Genomic DNA, 17,147 nt, shown 5'->3' with positions numbered 1-17,147 from the left:
GGACGGCTGTTGCTGTCGCGGGTTATTGCCGTGTTTAGACCGCTGATAATTTGTTTTCCGAGCGGCATTGACGGAGCTAGTGCCGGGGATACTGCTGCTCGTCCGAGAGGCTGCCTCCTCCGCTCGACACAATTTAATGACCTTCTTCAACGTTAGATCGGTGGTGGCAAGGAGTTTATGGCGTGTCTCCGTGTCGAGAATGCCAGTAACCAGGCGATCACGCATGGTCTCGTCGTACCTGGTACGCTGTCCCTGCTGGCATTGGCGGCATATTCTGCTTGAACAGAAGTTGCAGAGTGCAGCTTCGCTGAAATGGCAGCAATTGTGGATCTCCCTGAGGGAAGTCAGGTAGTGATCGAAGGACTCCATGCTGCTGTTGGCGGGCATAGAAGGCGATCCGGTCCAGCAGAGGGCTTCGCTGGCCGCGAATGTATGCCTGTACAGCCTTGATGAGATCGTCGTCGTCGTGGTTGTCAGCCAGAGGAATTGTGCCCTCGCGAAGAAATATCCGGAGGTCCTCGTCCAGGCACTGACGAACCGCCGCCACTCTGGTGGCATTGTCCTGGGAATCCAGGTGCTGGCACCAGGCGTAGTCCCGCCGAAGACCTTCCCATGCGGCAAACTCTGTGAGAGAGGCAGAGGCAAGTAGCAGAGGGCGATCGACCGAAACTGGTCTCGCCGCAGGTGCATGTTCTCGTGCCGGTGGGGCTGGGTGTGGACGTTGCGGTGGTGGAGGTTGAGAAATGCTCCTGAAAGTTCGCTCCACGAGCTGTGTCAGGTGTTGCTCGCGGGTGGCGGCGGTCTCCATCTGCTGTCTCATGAGCTGAGTGAGGGCAGCAATGTCAGGGCTGAGTCCTGGTGTGTCTGATTCCGCCATGCCGAAACGGAAATTTCAAATAATTATTTCACTATATTTGAGAGACGAAACGCCAGAGGTACTAGCAAGACCCAGGACTGAGAAAGACTAATGGAAATTGCTACTAAAACAAGTTCACTGCGCCATGTGGTATCATCAAGTCTATGTGATGATTAGTTTTATTGAAATAGAATAATGCAACGAAGGACTGAGAGAGGACGACTCGTCAGGAAACTACCAAGGAAAGACTGACCAGCAACAAGAGACATGCAATGTCGATTATGGGCACGGAGTACACACATGCATGCATAGTATGAGTACTGTAAATATACAAATTTTCGGCAGCTATTTAATTTCGGCTATATTCGGCACCGACCCAAAACGCCGAAATTAAAATGCCGATGAAATTTTTCACAGTATCTGTCGCACTATACCATGCCCTCTACCCCACGCCGAAAATAAATCGCCACCGAAATGTCAAAAATCGTGGAGTGCCGAAATTTTGCAGCGCCGAAATTTTGTATATTTACAGTAGTATGAGGTTGTACGCACGTCCATGCAAGAAGATGCAGTAGCATAATAAGAAACATGAGAGTGCAAATATGTACGATGTACACGGGTACACCACAGTAGGTGGGTACATCACGATGGTATTCGCGTGGTTTGGTACAACTTGTACAAATTTATAGGCAACTCTTGAACCTTTGTACAGCGCAAAGTTGAGCCAAGCTCAACTTCTGCGATGGCCCAGTTGCGGCAGTTGGGAGGGTGTGTCTTTATTCGCGAATTGTCGCTATTATCCTCAGTCGTTACTAGCGAAGTTGACTCTATGCTATTCATTGCGATTCTTAGCTAACCATTACCATACCGTAATTCCGCGCATATACCGGTAAGCCCATGGGCTTATATGTGAAATAATGCAGTTTGGGGATAAAATATCCAGTAGAACATGTTCGTTTTTTTAGCCCACGGGCCAATATTAGAATTTAGAAGGATCACGAAAAAGTACCAGTCCGTGGCCATACCGGTAGTGGGTCTACCATACTCTACTGGTAAACTGCACTGACATGAAGAGTCCATATTGTGAAAAATTCTACTTGACACGCGAGCTGCATTTGTGTCTGTTTATTAGCCCATGGGTTTATAAACGGAGGTGGGCTTATATCCGGATATAGGCCCGTGGGCTTATATGCGTGGAATTACGGTAATCATAACCCTGTGAAGTATTAAAGGGGAACTACACCCAAAAATCAAAACTTCATGGTCCGTAGAGTTTTGGACGCTGAGTCGAATGGTGAAGGTCCCACTTCGATCCGACCAAGCGTTTTTGAGATATATCAGTTTGCAATTGTCCTTTTCGGGTCCGTGCCGTGACGTCACAAACCCGTGACGTCATTGAGACTTGGTGATCCTTTGGCCAGATCCAGAAACACTGGGATTTCGCATCTTCTTTCTGTTTGTCCATGGAAGAAGAGGGTATTTGTGTCATCATGGCTTCTGGCTGTGTTGTTGGCTACTATAATCTTACTGGTAACCCCCCTGGGATGAACCTGCACTAATTTCCGAAGGATTGTGCTTGGCACAGGCCGAGCAGTGCACCATAGCAGCTATCAAGCGACATAATTATTTGCTTGACAATTTCGGGACTACAATGTAAATCCTTCGCGTGTGTTCCAGCCATTTGGCAGAGGAGGATTTTCAGGAGGAATATTATGCACTCATCCGATGCGGACGCTGGTGGATGAAACTGTGGTGTGTCCTTTTTCGCACGCCACACTGTGAAGCGTCAGTCGAAAAGCGGAGGTAAGTGCAATATTTCAAAAACACTAGCTACTGTATGTAGTTCTTTCTTTTCCAAAGCATTTGTAGAATTGTTTTGGACTACATCACTACGAAATGTGAAGCTTTCCGAAACCGGCTTGATGAGGTGGACGGCAGTAGATCTCCTGTTTCCCTAGGCTATACTGCGTGCGATCGATGAACCTGTCTGCGATTGCTGTTCTTGATTTTACAGGAAGAAGATCAAGATCGGCTGCACCATCGGTCGCAGTGACTCACTGTTGAGCTACGACCACTGCCACCGCCCCAAGGTTATAGGAAGGACTGTTTGCAGCGCCAGCGCCTCTAGCTGGCATGTTTTTTTCCTGTATGAACACTCAGTATGTACTGCTGATAAGGTACATCACGCAATGACCCGCAGTTCAAGGAGAGAAGATAGTCCACATACCGGCAACAGTGTACACCTATTCGGGAACTCGTTGGGTTTTCTCAGCATGGATGCAGATGAGAGCCAGACATTATTTTTATTATTGTGTGTATGCGTGCAAGCGCGCGAATGTGTGTGTGCGCGCGCACGCGCGTGAGTGTGCGCGCACGAGCGCGAGTGTGCGCGTGCGAGCGTGAGTGTGTGCGCGCGCCCGTGAGTGAGTGTGCGCGCACGTGAGTGTGTTTGCGCGCATGCGCGTGAGAGACAGACATTATTATTATTGTGTGTGGGGGTGCACGCGCGTGAGTGTGTGTGTTTGCGCGCACGCGCGTGAGAGACAGACATTATTATTGTGTGTGTGGGTGCACGCGCGTGAGTGTGTGTGTGCGCGCGCACGCGCGTGACACTGAGTGTGTGTGCGCTGCACGCGCGTGAGTGTGTGTGTTTGCGCGCACGCGCGTGAGAGACAGACATTATTATTGTGTGTGTGGGTGCACGCGCGTGAGTGTGTGTGTGCGCGCGCACGCGCGTGACACTGAGTGTGTGTGCGCGCACTTGCGTGAGTGTGCGTGCACATGCGTGTGCTTTTGTGAAATGTGATTATAACATTCCAAAGATATTCATGTCATCTATTCTGTGTTCTCCTTTATGTCATTCTCTCCCCCTTGCGGGAGGGACATGGAATGACAAGTAGTAGATGCATTGCCGTTAGTGATCCTGAGGAATGTGTGCGTGTGTAACCAAGTGCATGAGTGCGCGCATGTGTGCGTGCACGAGCATGTGCACAGGCACTTGTATGCTTATGCAGTCGTGTGCGCACGCGCTTGTGAAATTGCGTGTCTGCGTGCGTGAGCATGTGTGACTACTATACTATGTGCCCACCAAGGTGAGCACATGTGCGTGCGTGTGTGTGGGGCGCAGGCGGATATGTGCACACATTTTAGAATGATAATCAAGAAGGACAGAGCTGTTCCGGTAATGCAGTCATGAGACACCACAGTAGGGCAAAACGCACTCAATATGCTACTGTGCTGCTGCTGCTAGAGTGCACAGCGTAATTGTTGGTACACACAGCTACGTGAAATACAAGAGAACGTATCAGCATTCATTTCGCCACAATACGAATTGAGGTGCAGTCCACTTGTGTGAGATAAAGCACAAGTGAACCGATACACATTGCACGACTTGCACGGAGATAATACTAGCCATGTTACGCAGCAAACTCCATGTACAGGAGTACGAGTGAGGAGACTATTGCTCTGAGTACTGTGCGAATACAAAATTTCACACAATTTACGATATGAAGAGAACGATTCGATTTGTGAGCATTACGTAGGACTATACTGTGAAAACACTTACGGATTGTCAGGCTTGTCTGAGCTGCTTTGGCTGCCGCTTCATTTCGAAATAGCCCAGCCAACCGGTTGCTAGATGTTGCTGATGGAGAGCGACTTCTCCAATTGCAGTAATTTCTGCTTCATCCACATTTACAGTCCGAATGGAAGCCACCGCTTGCGCTGCCATATCCTTTCCTGAAAATTTCGGCTCGTGCCCGAAGCCAAACATTTTCAGCTCAGGCTCTGAGCTTTCAAGCTCGTCTGATACGCGTATACGTCGGAATCGCTCATGGTGAGGACGTCTTTGTCAGAACTATTCCTTTCACATACCAAAATACCTGTACTTCTGAGCTTGGCCCAAGCAAGCAAGTCTCAATGACGTAGAAGGGCGTGTTGGGGGTGTGTCGCGGCCGCATGACGTCATGGCGCGTCCCCCGAAAGTACAATTTGAACCGAAGATATCTCAGGAACGCTTGGTCGGATCGAAGTGGGACCTTCACCATTCGACTCAGCGTCCAAAACTCTACGGACCATGAAGTTTTGATTTTTGGGTGTAGTTCCCCTTTAAAGGGGAAGTTAAGGCAAAAATTAAAATTTCACCAGTTGTAGTCTTCGGGGTTCTGAGTCGAATGGTCTTGGTCCGAGAAAGCTGAGACCCTCCCTTCCTACTTGAATCCCAATCGAACTCGCGCACTTCCACCGAAACTGGGTGACTGCGCCCTACTAGATGGGGATTTGTATGCAAAATGTCACTAAAAGCGCCATTTCATTCTGATAAAAGCACGGGTGACCGCGATTGGCCCATATGTTGTAGTCTTTTGGACGCTGAGTCGACTGGTTTTGGTCCGAAAAGGCTGCGATGCAGCGTTCCTCCTTTATTCCCAATCGAACATGGTTGAAGAAGCGATCACGTGCTCCTGGGTGCCCAAATCACCTGGTCACCATGCCAGCAGGCGACAACTTTCACACCAAGGTTCAACTCGAGTTCAACTCCAGTGACAGGACTGCACCCAAAAAAGGTCAAACAGGCTAGTAAGTTGTACCCTGCAGGCACGGTGACCAGGTGACTGGTGTTCGCAGGAGCACGTGACCACTTGTTCGACCATGTTCGATTGAGAATAAAGGAGGAACGCTGCATCGCAGCCTTTTCGGACCAAAACCAGTCGACTCAGCGTCCAAAAGACTACAACATATGGGCCAATTGCGGTCATCCGTGCTTTTATAAGAACGAAATGGCGCCTTTAGTGACATTTTGCATACAAATCCCCATCTAGTAGGGCGCAGTCACCCAGTTTCGGTGGAAGTGCGCGAGTTCGATTGGGATTCAAGTAGGAAGGGAGCGTCTCAGCTTTCTCGGACCAAGACCATTCGACTCAGCACCCCGAAGACTACAACTGGTGAAATTTTAATTTTTGCCTTAACTTCCCCTTTAATGTAGTCCTGATGCGGGTAGAACGTAGAGAGTAAAATGTACGACCACACATTAAAATTAGAGACCAACACTATAGGCGATACATACTGTAGAGCCTTTTGAACTGTTAGCAAGTGCATGTATTCGTCATCCGTGCATGCTATTGTTTCTGGCATTTTGTGCCATTTCCAGTGGTTTGGACGACAATGATTTCACGGAGTTTCCACAGAAACTACTCTACAGCCTTCTTGATCTTCGAGTTTTGTGAGTATGTATTTTGGAATCCCGTAGTATCACGCTTGCTGCAGCCCGTATCAAACACATCATTAGAGCACTGAAGTCAGTACTGGCTGATAGTCGCCAACGCATGAAACTCTACTTAAAATGTCTTTGGTGAAGGCAGATTGCAGAGCACAGTCCACTACCCAAAAGGTCTTCACATATACCGTATTTCCTCGATTAATGGACCATGCTCGAATAATAGATCATGTTCAAATAGTAGACCCTCTTAGAGGCCTCATGGAAAAATAGTAGACCATGCCCGGATAAGAGACCCGGTCTCTTATTTGAGTTCATCGCTTTGCGCATGCGCACTAAGAAAGCACGGGTTGGATCAAAAAAGAACGCGATTTTAGGTGGCGCAACTACAATTTTTGTAGTGGCTAGTGCTTTCTTTCATTATTTGAGCACGGTCCACTATATTTTCATCGGCATGTGCCGATGAAAATATCGTGGACCGTGCTCAAATAATGGACCATGCCCAAATAAGAGACCGGGGGTCCAACCATCTTCAAAAAACAAAAAGACCGGGTCTATTAATCGAGGAAATGCGGTAATGGGTTTATTCAGTAGTGGACTCTCGTATAAAACATATTTAAAAAATTCCCTTTTACACGGAAGTGGGTATGACGTTGAGCTCGAGTCATAACTGCTCTGGAGCCGATGTTTTAAAAATGTTGCTGTTTATGTCTATGACCAGGTACGGACAGTGGGTTGGTCTAAGACCATTATTGAAATGAGAGGTACCTGGTAGGCATAGTTTGTTGGTATAAGACCATGACTTAGAAGATTGCGTGATTAAAACTTATTAAAGCATACGTCATTACAGAGAAGAAAAAGGACTAACTGGGAACTTTGTTTAGTAACTGGTGGTGTTAGTGGACATACTTGTAGTTCCTTAGGGCGCGTTCAGACTGGCGTGAATAGCCGCCGGAAATCTGCAGCGTAATCCCGGGAATCGCAATCACACTGCACGTGTATCCCGCTGGAATGGCCAGTACATGTGAAGCTTCGACATTTGAAAAATTTGAGTTGACTCAGTTTGAGTTGGATATCAAAATAAACTAATTCAGTCTATTGAGATACTGGATCATTGTGCTTTTGCTTGTGCTTGTCGACGGAAAGAATACTATGTCCGGAGTGTTTGGTGCTTGGGTGGCATTCATCCGCTCCGCGATCAGAGTATGCTTCTCGTTCGCAGTAACGTTTTGCCTGCAGAGCGGCCCGCAAAAATCACCACGTACAGCTCCATGAACTCCCTCTCCATTGCTGAGTCGAACAAAGATTTCGGCATGATGGGAGAAGTTGGCAGTCTAGAAGTCAAAACTTAAAAGCATGCAGTCAGACTGCAAGAGTAGAGGCTGAAATAAAACGAAAAGACGGAACATGTGCTGCAAGGATATCAAAAGCGCTCCGCGTTCCGCCGGAATCTGCATTCCACTGGCCTGCAGAGTGGTGGGAAACCTTTTCCGTGTTTACGCTGGCGGGAACGTCACGTGAGCGATTCACCTTGACAACTTTCACATTCCGCTTGTTTTTTTTTACGCCAGTCTGAACGCGCCCTAGTCCTTTTTTCTTTTCTATAAATCAAGCCTTGGCTCTCCATCCGAGGCCATAATTGTTTATGTAAAAATAGGGCGCCCGGTTATTTACCCTAAAATGAGGTACTATCAGTAATATCCCACTTTCGGGCTGGGGCATATGCCAGTCGTAGAATACCCGACGCACACTACTACGTTTGGTTACTGCACACTGTGCTCCATTTAAGTAAAGTAGTCACACTTCGCTCTTCAAAAATATCCTCAACCTTGGTTCTGTCCTAGATCGTATAATATACATGCGTTCATTGTTTCGTGCCGTCATCATGGATCAGCTTATGCGAAGGCTAGCCAAGCTTGCTTGGTGATGCCAACGCGGAAAAGCCTATTTTAAATAAAGTAGCCACACTTCCATTCAACTTGTTCACTTGATTACGACAATAAGACCATGTTCGTCTTTATTCTAGTAACCAGTCCATTTCGGAAAATGGTGGTCAAAATCTTTTGAAAAGGAAACAGCGTGACATTTGTAAAGTGAAATAAGAAATAGAGTGGGAGCAACGAGAGAATTGAATGGAAGGTGACTGTGTAAATCTAACCTAGGTGATGGATGATCCGATCGTGGGATAGAACTGTCTGTGCTGCTGTCTGTGTGTTTTCTGTGTGTTTGTGTCTCTGCGTATGCACTAATTTTCGGTATCACTTGCAGTGGTTGCCGTGTGAATAGGCTGACGTATTTGCCTCCGAACTTCTTCCTTAGAAATCGCAAGCTCGATGGAGTGTGAGTTGACAATGAACTCAAGACTCAGGAACTCAATACTTGCTTTAGGCGTCTCCATGGTTTGTTTTAGAACACAATGAATGCGTCTCATTACACGCTCTTGGTCTAGATTCAAAATTCTAGAATTTGAAATTCAGCTTTTACTTCGGAATGGCGGGTTTGGATTTTGGAGATTCTGACAAAGCAATCGAACCATGTATGCGTAGTAGGAACTTCTAGAATTGACGAAGCTGTGTGTAACCAAATATATGCGTTGAAAAGGACTAACGTATGGTCAACGAACAGCCAGGAATTGTTTTCCAGGAATATGTACCCATTGTTGCAAACACTTTAGCATTTCCGCTCATGATCTGTAACAAAAAAGTATAATTAGCTTGAGGACCCTTCTATCTCTCTAAATATTTCACAGAGAGAATTCCAAAACAATTCTCGGTCATTTGAAACTATGATTTTACAGAACAGCTTGGGAGCATCACCGGATATTATTGATCCCAAATGCTAACAGCAGACTTGACGGTGACTTTGTATTGTTTTAGTTGTGAATATTGTACTTACTATACATCTGTGCAGATGGATAGGGGGAAATCTTTTCAAAACGCTGCCGTTTAATCTCTTCACCGGATTGTCGATAACACATTTGTGAGTACTCTGGCCTACGTCAACGTCACTCAACACACAGAGAATGCATACCATTTTCCATAGAATTCGTGCATGTTAGAGAGGTTTATAGGCTGTGGCTATTTTATTTTTTACAGATTCTATACAGACCTGCATGTGAAGTCTCCAAACCTAATATTAACCTATCTAGTCGTTCAACCTGAGGATGTCCGCCCAGGATTGCCTGGCGAGTCCAAGAAAGAGGAAGCAATCTAGGAAGCTGTTGCTGGGTGCCATCGACTATGTACTGTTGCACTATGCATTGTTGCACAAACCTGCCAAGCAAGATAGCGCCACACACTGACTAGTCACCAGGCACTATCTGCTGCTGCTGATGCTGCTGGTGATGATGAAAGAGAAAGAGTTTCAAAATGCGACAATAATGAGAAATTACTTTTAAAAAAAGAGTGCAACAACAGCTACACAAAGGCACACAATGAAAAACAAATTCACGGTTCGCGTGAGACTCGACCAAAGGCCCAGTTTTCCGCATCCGCAGGAATGCCACCACCCTCTTAGTAATACACACGCACACGCAAACACCAAAACACACGCACACCAACACACATCTACACACACACACCTACACCGCCCTAACTTGCACACGGACACACACACACACATACACACACATACACACACACACATACACACACACATACACATACACACACATATACACCATGTACCATGTATACGCCCGTCGCAAGAGAAGCACGCAAATCTGCAAATGCACTGGATGTGCACCCACAGATTTTCTCTTATAGCAACGATAGCGAACAAGATCTGAATGAGACAGATCAAGACTAGCGCCAGATAACTGTCTAATCCACACAACTGGCGAAGCCATGTGAATCGACCACCAATGCACACCTGGTCTACACCACACGGAGCACATCGGCATAAAACGGCCAAGACAGTTACCTATGCACACCCTACACACACACACACACCATTGGACCATTGGACGCCCTTCGCCGAAGGCGATGATTGCGATTCTACAGCAGAAGCCATAGCAGCATGCTGGGCTTGCTCCACTCAACAACACACACACACACACACACACACACACACACACACACACACACACACACACACACACACACACACACACACACACACACACACATACACATACACACACACACACACACATACACATACACACACACACACACACACACGCACACACATACACCCCCCCCCCCACACACACACACACTCACACACACACACACATACACCCAACCACAACACCCTGACTCGCACACGCACAAATACACGAGCGCATGCATATACACACATACACACACATGCGCGCACACACGCATACTCAGGCATCTACACTCGTATTACAAATCTAAGTGCGCACAAAAATGCCCACAATCACGCGTCTAAACCCGTAGCGCTCATTGCTGTCTATGGTACTGGGGTGGCCAGCAGAAACTTGCGCTGGTGAGGGCATTTAGATACCAGCTCACTTCTCTTGTTTAGGGAGGTGGCCTTTGGAGCTTTCAGGATGTGGAACTTTTCGGTGAGACATAGTCCACATTTCTTGCTGATATTGCTGTAGGAAGGTGCTTTAGCCTTGATCTTTCATCTGATGTCGGCTGCGCGGTTCTCGTTTTTCAGGTCCCAGATTTGCTTGGACAACTTAGTTGATGCGCCGTACTTTTCATGGCAGTAGTCCGAAGAGTGCTTGTTATGGCGCTGCTTGAATGTGGTAGTTGTCATGCCGACGTAGGTCTTTACTTCGTTGGAGGTTACGAGCGCCTTGTACACGACGTCGGACGACTGGCAGTCACAGTTGAGGGGGCAGGATGCCTTGACCCGGCAGTTGCATGGCACAACTGGCGGTTGCGAGTGGAGTTTTGCAGCATTTTGTCCTTTGATAATCGGCGCTACGTTTTTCATATAGCTGTAGCTTGCGATAGTCGTGTTCTTGTTAGATACCTTGTGCAGTAACGACCCTTCAGGGAAGTGTTTCTTGATGAGGTATAGGAACATTGCGCCAACGTTGGTGTTGACCCTGGTACTGTAAGGCAGGTTAAACCAGATGACGTCTCGGCTGCGCCCTTTCTTCGCTCTTTTCTTCTTCTTGCTTGGTTCATCCTTGTATGTCATGGTTTTCGGGTGGCCGCTTGAGTCCAGTGCATCCTCGTATACAGATTTAGCATCGTTAAACACTTCCTCATTGCATGAGATACTTTGCAGCCTCTTGTTGTTACATATGGGTATTTTTCTCAGCACAGCTAGGTATTTTCCTTCACCAAACGTAATCGCATTGCTGCGTTCTTGCTGTAGATCATGAATGAGATGGTCGGCGTGTGTGGACCGCCATTTTACACACCATGTACAAACCTGCAGAGTCTTCCAAGTTCCAACCATTGTTCTATTTTGTGATGCTTTTTTTTATATCTCGTTCATCTCTGTATGTGCCTCTTGTATCGTTTGCACATGTACTCTATGCAGGCAGGTATCTGATCAACACAACACCTTGATCGATGATGTCTCAATGTGTCCCATCGCTCAATTTGCTTCACTTGGCCCGACCTATGAGAGCAAGACAGAGTTGAAGTCGAGAGCAGTGGACTTTAGTAAGAGTTGGACTGACAAACAATCTTCTATTATCAAAACGTCAACCAGATTGTTTGAGTGTACCTTGCCAAATAGTTTCCCCATGCAGTTTAGAACAGTCGACTATCATTTGGGAGAGTGCTGCCTGAATGCATTACGGGTTACGACTGTGGACCAGAAAATATTGATGGAGAATTTATTAATTTTTTAATTGCAGTTCAGAGACCGTGTCTGTCTGTGTTTTGAGCGATCTAGTATTATCGCCGTACTGACTGCAGTGTTTTCCGATGGTGTTGTCTAGTGTTGTTTTCATGTATAGGAGCACAGGTCGGATGTTACCATGACGGCAATCGTACCAAGTTCTTCTGCCAGTGTCCGAGCGGCGAACGATACTATGGCCGCGACCTTGGGTGCAAAGCGGCGAGCACCTGCAACCACACCGCTCAAGACCTGTACACAGAATGTTCCGCCCACCCAACCTGCACACTGATCTCCCTCACCTTGGGCTACAGCTGCGTCTGCCAAGCAGGGTTTAGCGTTTCCAAGTATGGGTCCACCTGCGAGCAACTCAATGAATGCCGCAACTCTACGTTATGTGCAATGAATGAAGTTTGTGAAGATACGTACGGAAGCTACAATTGCAAATGCAAACAAGGATACTTCAGTGAGTAAACACATACATGTACATAAGTATTGACCAAGGCGTGCTGAGAACACATTACGTACTCTAGTTTCAGAAATTTTCAGTGCTCAATATTTTCGGTATGATGGCAACAGGCCAGGTTAGGTAAACAGAAATTTTCGGTACAGAGAAGCTGTTCCCTAGTATTGGATTATGTGTGTTAGCATTTGTTCGGTGTATTGAAATTTTAGGTATGAAACAGATGCACCGAAAGTACCGAAAATAAAAGTGCACCGAAAATTTGTGAAATTACAGTATCTAGCTAATTCATGGCAAAGTAGTTATGAGACCAAATCTCCCATGATAACTTCATTATAATCATCCACCGGTTTGAATTTTACTTTTTTGTCTAAGAAAGCCAAGAGGACTTTGGAGCTGCAGCGTAGCAGACACTTCAGAAATATAACAATGAAAGTCATAATAATGGCAGGGTGTGCTGCAAACCTTCATAATACATGTACTTTGTTTTATAGGCCGGTGTAGTTTTCTTGCAATGGCTCCTTTCAAGTTTCAGCATTGTGGGGTGTTACTGGCTATAAGGCACATCATCACGCAGTCGTTCTGGCCAAGCACAGCCTTGTGCGATCGTACTTATTATTATTATTATTATTATTATTATTATTATTATTCAAAGGATCAGTCGGGGAAGTGAATTGCCTGAAAAGAGAAAAAACGCCAGACCCACCAGGACTCGAACCTGGGACCCTGCTTGTCATGAGCAATGCTCTAACCACTGAGCTATGGGACCAGGCTGAACCCAGAAGGCGCTGACGAGTCTTTCACTCCAAAGGCAGCTCACAACACGTGCCACACATACTGATGGCACTTGGGTCTTTTTCCCTCCCCCAGGGGACCAACCACGCTCAGTTTCTGGAAACTACCAGAGGTGAAAGAAAGTGATTAAATTTGGAAAGGATTGGGAGAACTTCAAATTCAAAGGATCAGTTGGAGTGAAAGACTTGTCAGCGCCTTCTGGGTTCAGCCTGGTCCTATAGCTCAGTGGTTAGAGCATTGCTCATGACAAGCAGGGTCCCAGGTTCGAGTCCTGGTGGGTCTGGCGTTTTTTTCTCTTTTCAGGCAGTTCACTTCCCCGACTGATCCTTTGAATTTGAAGTTCTCCCAGTCCTTTCCAAATTATTATTATTATTATTTAAATCTAGGATGTTGAGCCAATAATAAATGTGGAAAGGAAAAGGACATCTGGATGCGAGTTAAGAGTAACTATCCAGCACTGCAGCTAGATACTAATTGTATATACAGTCAGAAAGTGCAACAGAAAGTGCAACAACTAGGGACAGAGCTGACAGAGTGCTGAGATATTCTACGTCCTGGCACCGAGCTTCAACACATCTCCGTAACGCTAACCAGAGGGGAAGGTAAGCACAATGAAAACCAGCTCAAGCTACTACTCCACCGGAACAAAGAATGTTGATTGTCAGTGGACAATGACGAGACCAGTAAGATATTTGACAAAGCAGTCTACCTACAGTTATCAACTACAGTTACTCTTTAAAACTCGTATCCATATGTCATTTTCCTGTCTACATTATTATTGGAAGAGTGCGTTGCTCCCTACATGGGAGCTCGCGGTTTTCCTGCTGATTTGAATTCTCACTTGCCGGACTCACGACTGCCATCCAGAGCACACGAGAAGTCCATCGAACCGTCCACTCGGCAAACCTGCAAGAAAGCGCCACTCCCTGCTCAATATACAGTGTTTCGGGGAATTCAACCCTCATCAGTTGAGCTTCAGTAGGCTGAGGAAGATTGTGCCTGAAGAGCACCACTTATATAGTACTCTCCAGGCACAAACATCACCAGGGATACACACTTGCAGAGACGCTCCGTTTCCAGCGCGACAAACACCTCGTGAACACCAGATAGCAGCGTGAGTCAGTGTCGCTCATGGAGGTGCTGAACAAGTGCTGAGGACCGTTAGCCAATCGCAACGTTGTTTCCTTCAAACCTTCTAATTCGCAAGCCCGCACTGGGGACAACAATGTGAAGAAGAGGTTGGTAGAGGTTGTGAATGGCCAACGGTCCTCAGCGCTTCTTCAGCAACTCCATGAGCGACACTGACTCACGCTGCTATCTGGTGTTCACGCGGTGTTTGTCGAGCTGAAAACGGAGCGTCTCTGTAAGTTTGTATCCCTGGTGATGTTTGTGCCTGGAGAGCACTATAGTATAAGTGGTGATCTTCAGGCACAATCTTCCTCAGCCTACTCAAGCTCAACTGATGAGGGGTGAACTCCCCGAAACACTGTGTATTGAGCAGGGAGTGGTGCTTTCTTGCAGGTTTGCCGAGTGGACGGTTCGATGGACTTCTTGTGTGCTCTGGATGGCAGTCGTGAGTCAGTCAAGTGAGAATTCGAGTCAGCAGGAAAACCACGAGCTCCCATGTAGGGAGCAACACACTCTTCCCTACTATCGCCAAAGTCGCACCAACATCTTTTTTACATTATTATCATTATTATTTTTATTTTTATATATGGTGGAACCACTCCTTGCACGCGTCACGGGCTGTCCGCCTTCTCCGTAAAAAAAAAATAAAAAATGCGGGAAAAATACCTTAAAAAGCAATGAGAGCGTAAAACACTTTACACTCGGTAACAAAAATCCATTCAGCTCCCACACACTACTGTTCCTGATCCGGATCAAACCACAGTCCCAGCTTGAGCAACTGCCGATGGTAAAGAAGCAGAGACAAGGCGGTGGCAGGGGATCAGTCGGCGGTTGGCAGTTGATCGGTCGGCAGTGGCAGTGGATATGTACTTATTATGCACAACAGCATTCTGTGCAAGCAGCAGATGCCGACTACTTGGCTGCTCACTTCAAACTGTCCAGGATGACTGCAGCTCTAACGGTGCTAACTTTTGGTTGTGTAACTCTACTTCTAGGATTACACGGAGGTTGCAATAACGTCAACGAATGTGCTGTTAATGTCTCCACACTATGCGCAAAGAACGAAGTATGCATAGACACACCGGGATCGTTCAAGTGTCAATGTTCAACTGGATTTTCCGGTAAGGGCTCTCCTTGAAATTATTTTATTTAATGGATCCTGCACAGAGGTTGAGTTATGTGATTGTGCACACTGCAGTTTGAGGAATGTACTCAAAATAATGTTCGATATCCGCTGGCTACATTGGTCATTCTGGATCACGGATCGTTGAAATCACTTCATATCCGCCGTTGCAGATATCGAAATCAAGCAACAAGTACCACAGTATTTATTCGGTTTTGTAGCACCATATGCTCGGTGCTCATTTCCCAAGTCCATTCAGCACTTGCGAATTTGTGGGGCGGTTTACCACCGCTGACATTGACGCGTAAGTCCATAATAATAACAATACCATAATCTTTTTTTGTAGAAAGACCAACTTTTATTGAAATGGAAACCAGAAGAATTTTGGGAAGGTTTCAAGATCAGACTTGTACACTCTTGTTTATGTCAAAGTAGCGGAAGCACTTTGTGCATCCTTTTACCAATATTGTCCTGTGTCTTTCTTCCATTCCTTACCAGAAACAAAGGGACTATGTGTGGACAACAATGAATGTAACTCAACAACCAGTAGCAGTGCTGTCACATGTCCACAGAATTCAACTTGCAGAAATACAATTGGGTCGTATGAGTGTAGGTGTGATGCTGGCTTCCAGGATATTCTACAACCCACATCACCAACATCTCCTAGTTGTGAAAACATTGATGAATGCTGTAATGGCCAGTCTACATGCTCTGCTGTTATGCTATGCAATGATACCGTGGGATCATATCAATGTCTGTGCAAAATGGGATTCATCTGGCAAGGTATGTTGGTTATTGCTCTACCAGTGTTATTGATAATAGTGATAACAAGAGTGCATAAACAAGAGTGTGGGACTCCACTTGATTTGGCCCATGGCAGAATTTTATTGTTGATGCCACCTAAAGCCTAGTTCACATTCGACGAGACGGGACATGGCGTAAGGATCGACGGGAAGCAACGGGACAGTCTGACGGCGTCCATTGTGAAAACCAGGAACGGGAACGCATCCGTACTGCCGTACAGATTGGGAAGAGACGGGAAGAGTTGGAACAGTTCAACTTTTCAAACCGTAGACGGGGACGCAAGTGTACAAAACAACTGCATTTTTAATGTGAACAGGAAACGGCGTCTTCCACCGACTTTTCCCGATTCGTACTTGAAAATCTTTAGCATTTTAAACACTGCGCTTCCCATAATAACTCGCAGAATGGCTAACACGACTTGAGTTGAATTTTAGCAAGATAAGGTCTGCTGTCACATATGGTATTTTGGGATAGTTCAGGAACATTACAGACGAACTGTTTTATCATTTCCTGGAGCTATTATTTGAATGCCACACCTTTCGAAGCTACTACTTTGGTCTTCATGAAAACTGGTATTGTGAACTTGATTCCGCTTCATTCAAGGAGAAATAATTGAAAAGAAGTCCCGAATAACAAGAAATTAGGTCCAAAGGTCACCCTGTCACATACCGTGCCGTATGACTCGCGCCGTTCACTGTTGTACGACGCAGCGACTGCAACGTGTCGTGTCGTAGGAATCGTAAAAAAGAAAGAAAAAGAAGAAGACGATTTTACAGCTTTCCCCAGCCTTCCCGACAGGCCCTTACCGTCAGCGTTCCATCCAATGTGAACTAAGCTGAAGCCTGGTTCATATTTGACTCAACGCTGATGGTACGGGACGTAAAGATGTGTCGCGATGGCTGGGGTGAGCTGTAAAATCCTGTTTGATTTGTACGGCACGATATGCAGCAGTTGATGCGATGTTGAACAACGTCAACATTAATGGTGCTAGTTT

The 17,147-nt window shown here is 46.3% G+C and overlaps 1 protein-coding gene and 1 long non-coding RNA gene across 2 annotated transcripts in view; both read left to right on the top strand.

Annotated features, from left to right (window-relative positions):
- Positions 1-17,147, top strand: part of LOC135828264 (cubilin-like) — a 48,236-nt gene that overhangs the window by 23,085 nt on the left and 8,004 nt on the right. The window contains exons 5-11 of the mRNA XM_065340713.1: positions 6,003-6,074; positions 8,337-8,408; positions 8,979-9,047; positions 11,538-11,662; positions 11,944-12,306; positions 15,222-15,347; positions 15,848-16,132. Coding sequence (XP_065196785.1) covers positions 6,003-6,074; positions 8,337-8,408; positions 8,979-9,047; positions 11,538-11,662; positions 11,944-12,306; positions 15,222-15,347; positions 15,848-16,132 — 1,112 coding nt within the window. The remainder of the gene's footprint in view (positions 1-6,002; positions 6,075-8,336; positions 8,409-8,978; positions 9,048-11,537; positions 11,663-11,943; positions 12,307-15,221; positions 15,348-15,847; positions 16,133-17,147) is intronic.
- LOC135828469 (uncharacterized) lies at positions 2,212-3,783 on the top strand. Its single transcript, XR_010555676.1, has 2 exons — positions 2,212-2,659; positions 2,871-3,783. It is a non-coding gene; the product is annotated as an uncharacterized LOC135828469 (long non-coding RNA).

Source organism: Sycon ciliatum, chromosome 12 (genome assembly GCF_964019385.1).
Source record: "Sycon ciliatum chromosome 12, ocSycCili1.1, whole genome shotgun sequence".
Classification (NCBI taxonomy): Eukaryota; Metazoa; Porifera; class Calcarea; order Leucosolenida; family Sycettidae; genus Sycon; species Sycon ciliatum.
This window is presented reverse-complemented; position numbering and strand designations above follow the sequence as displayed.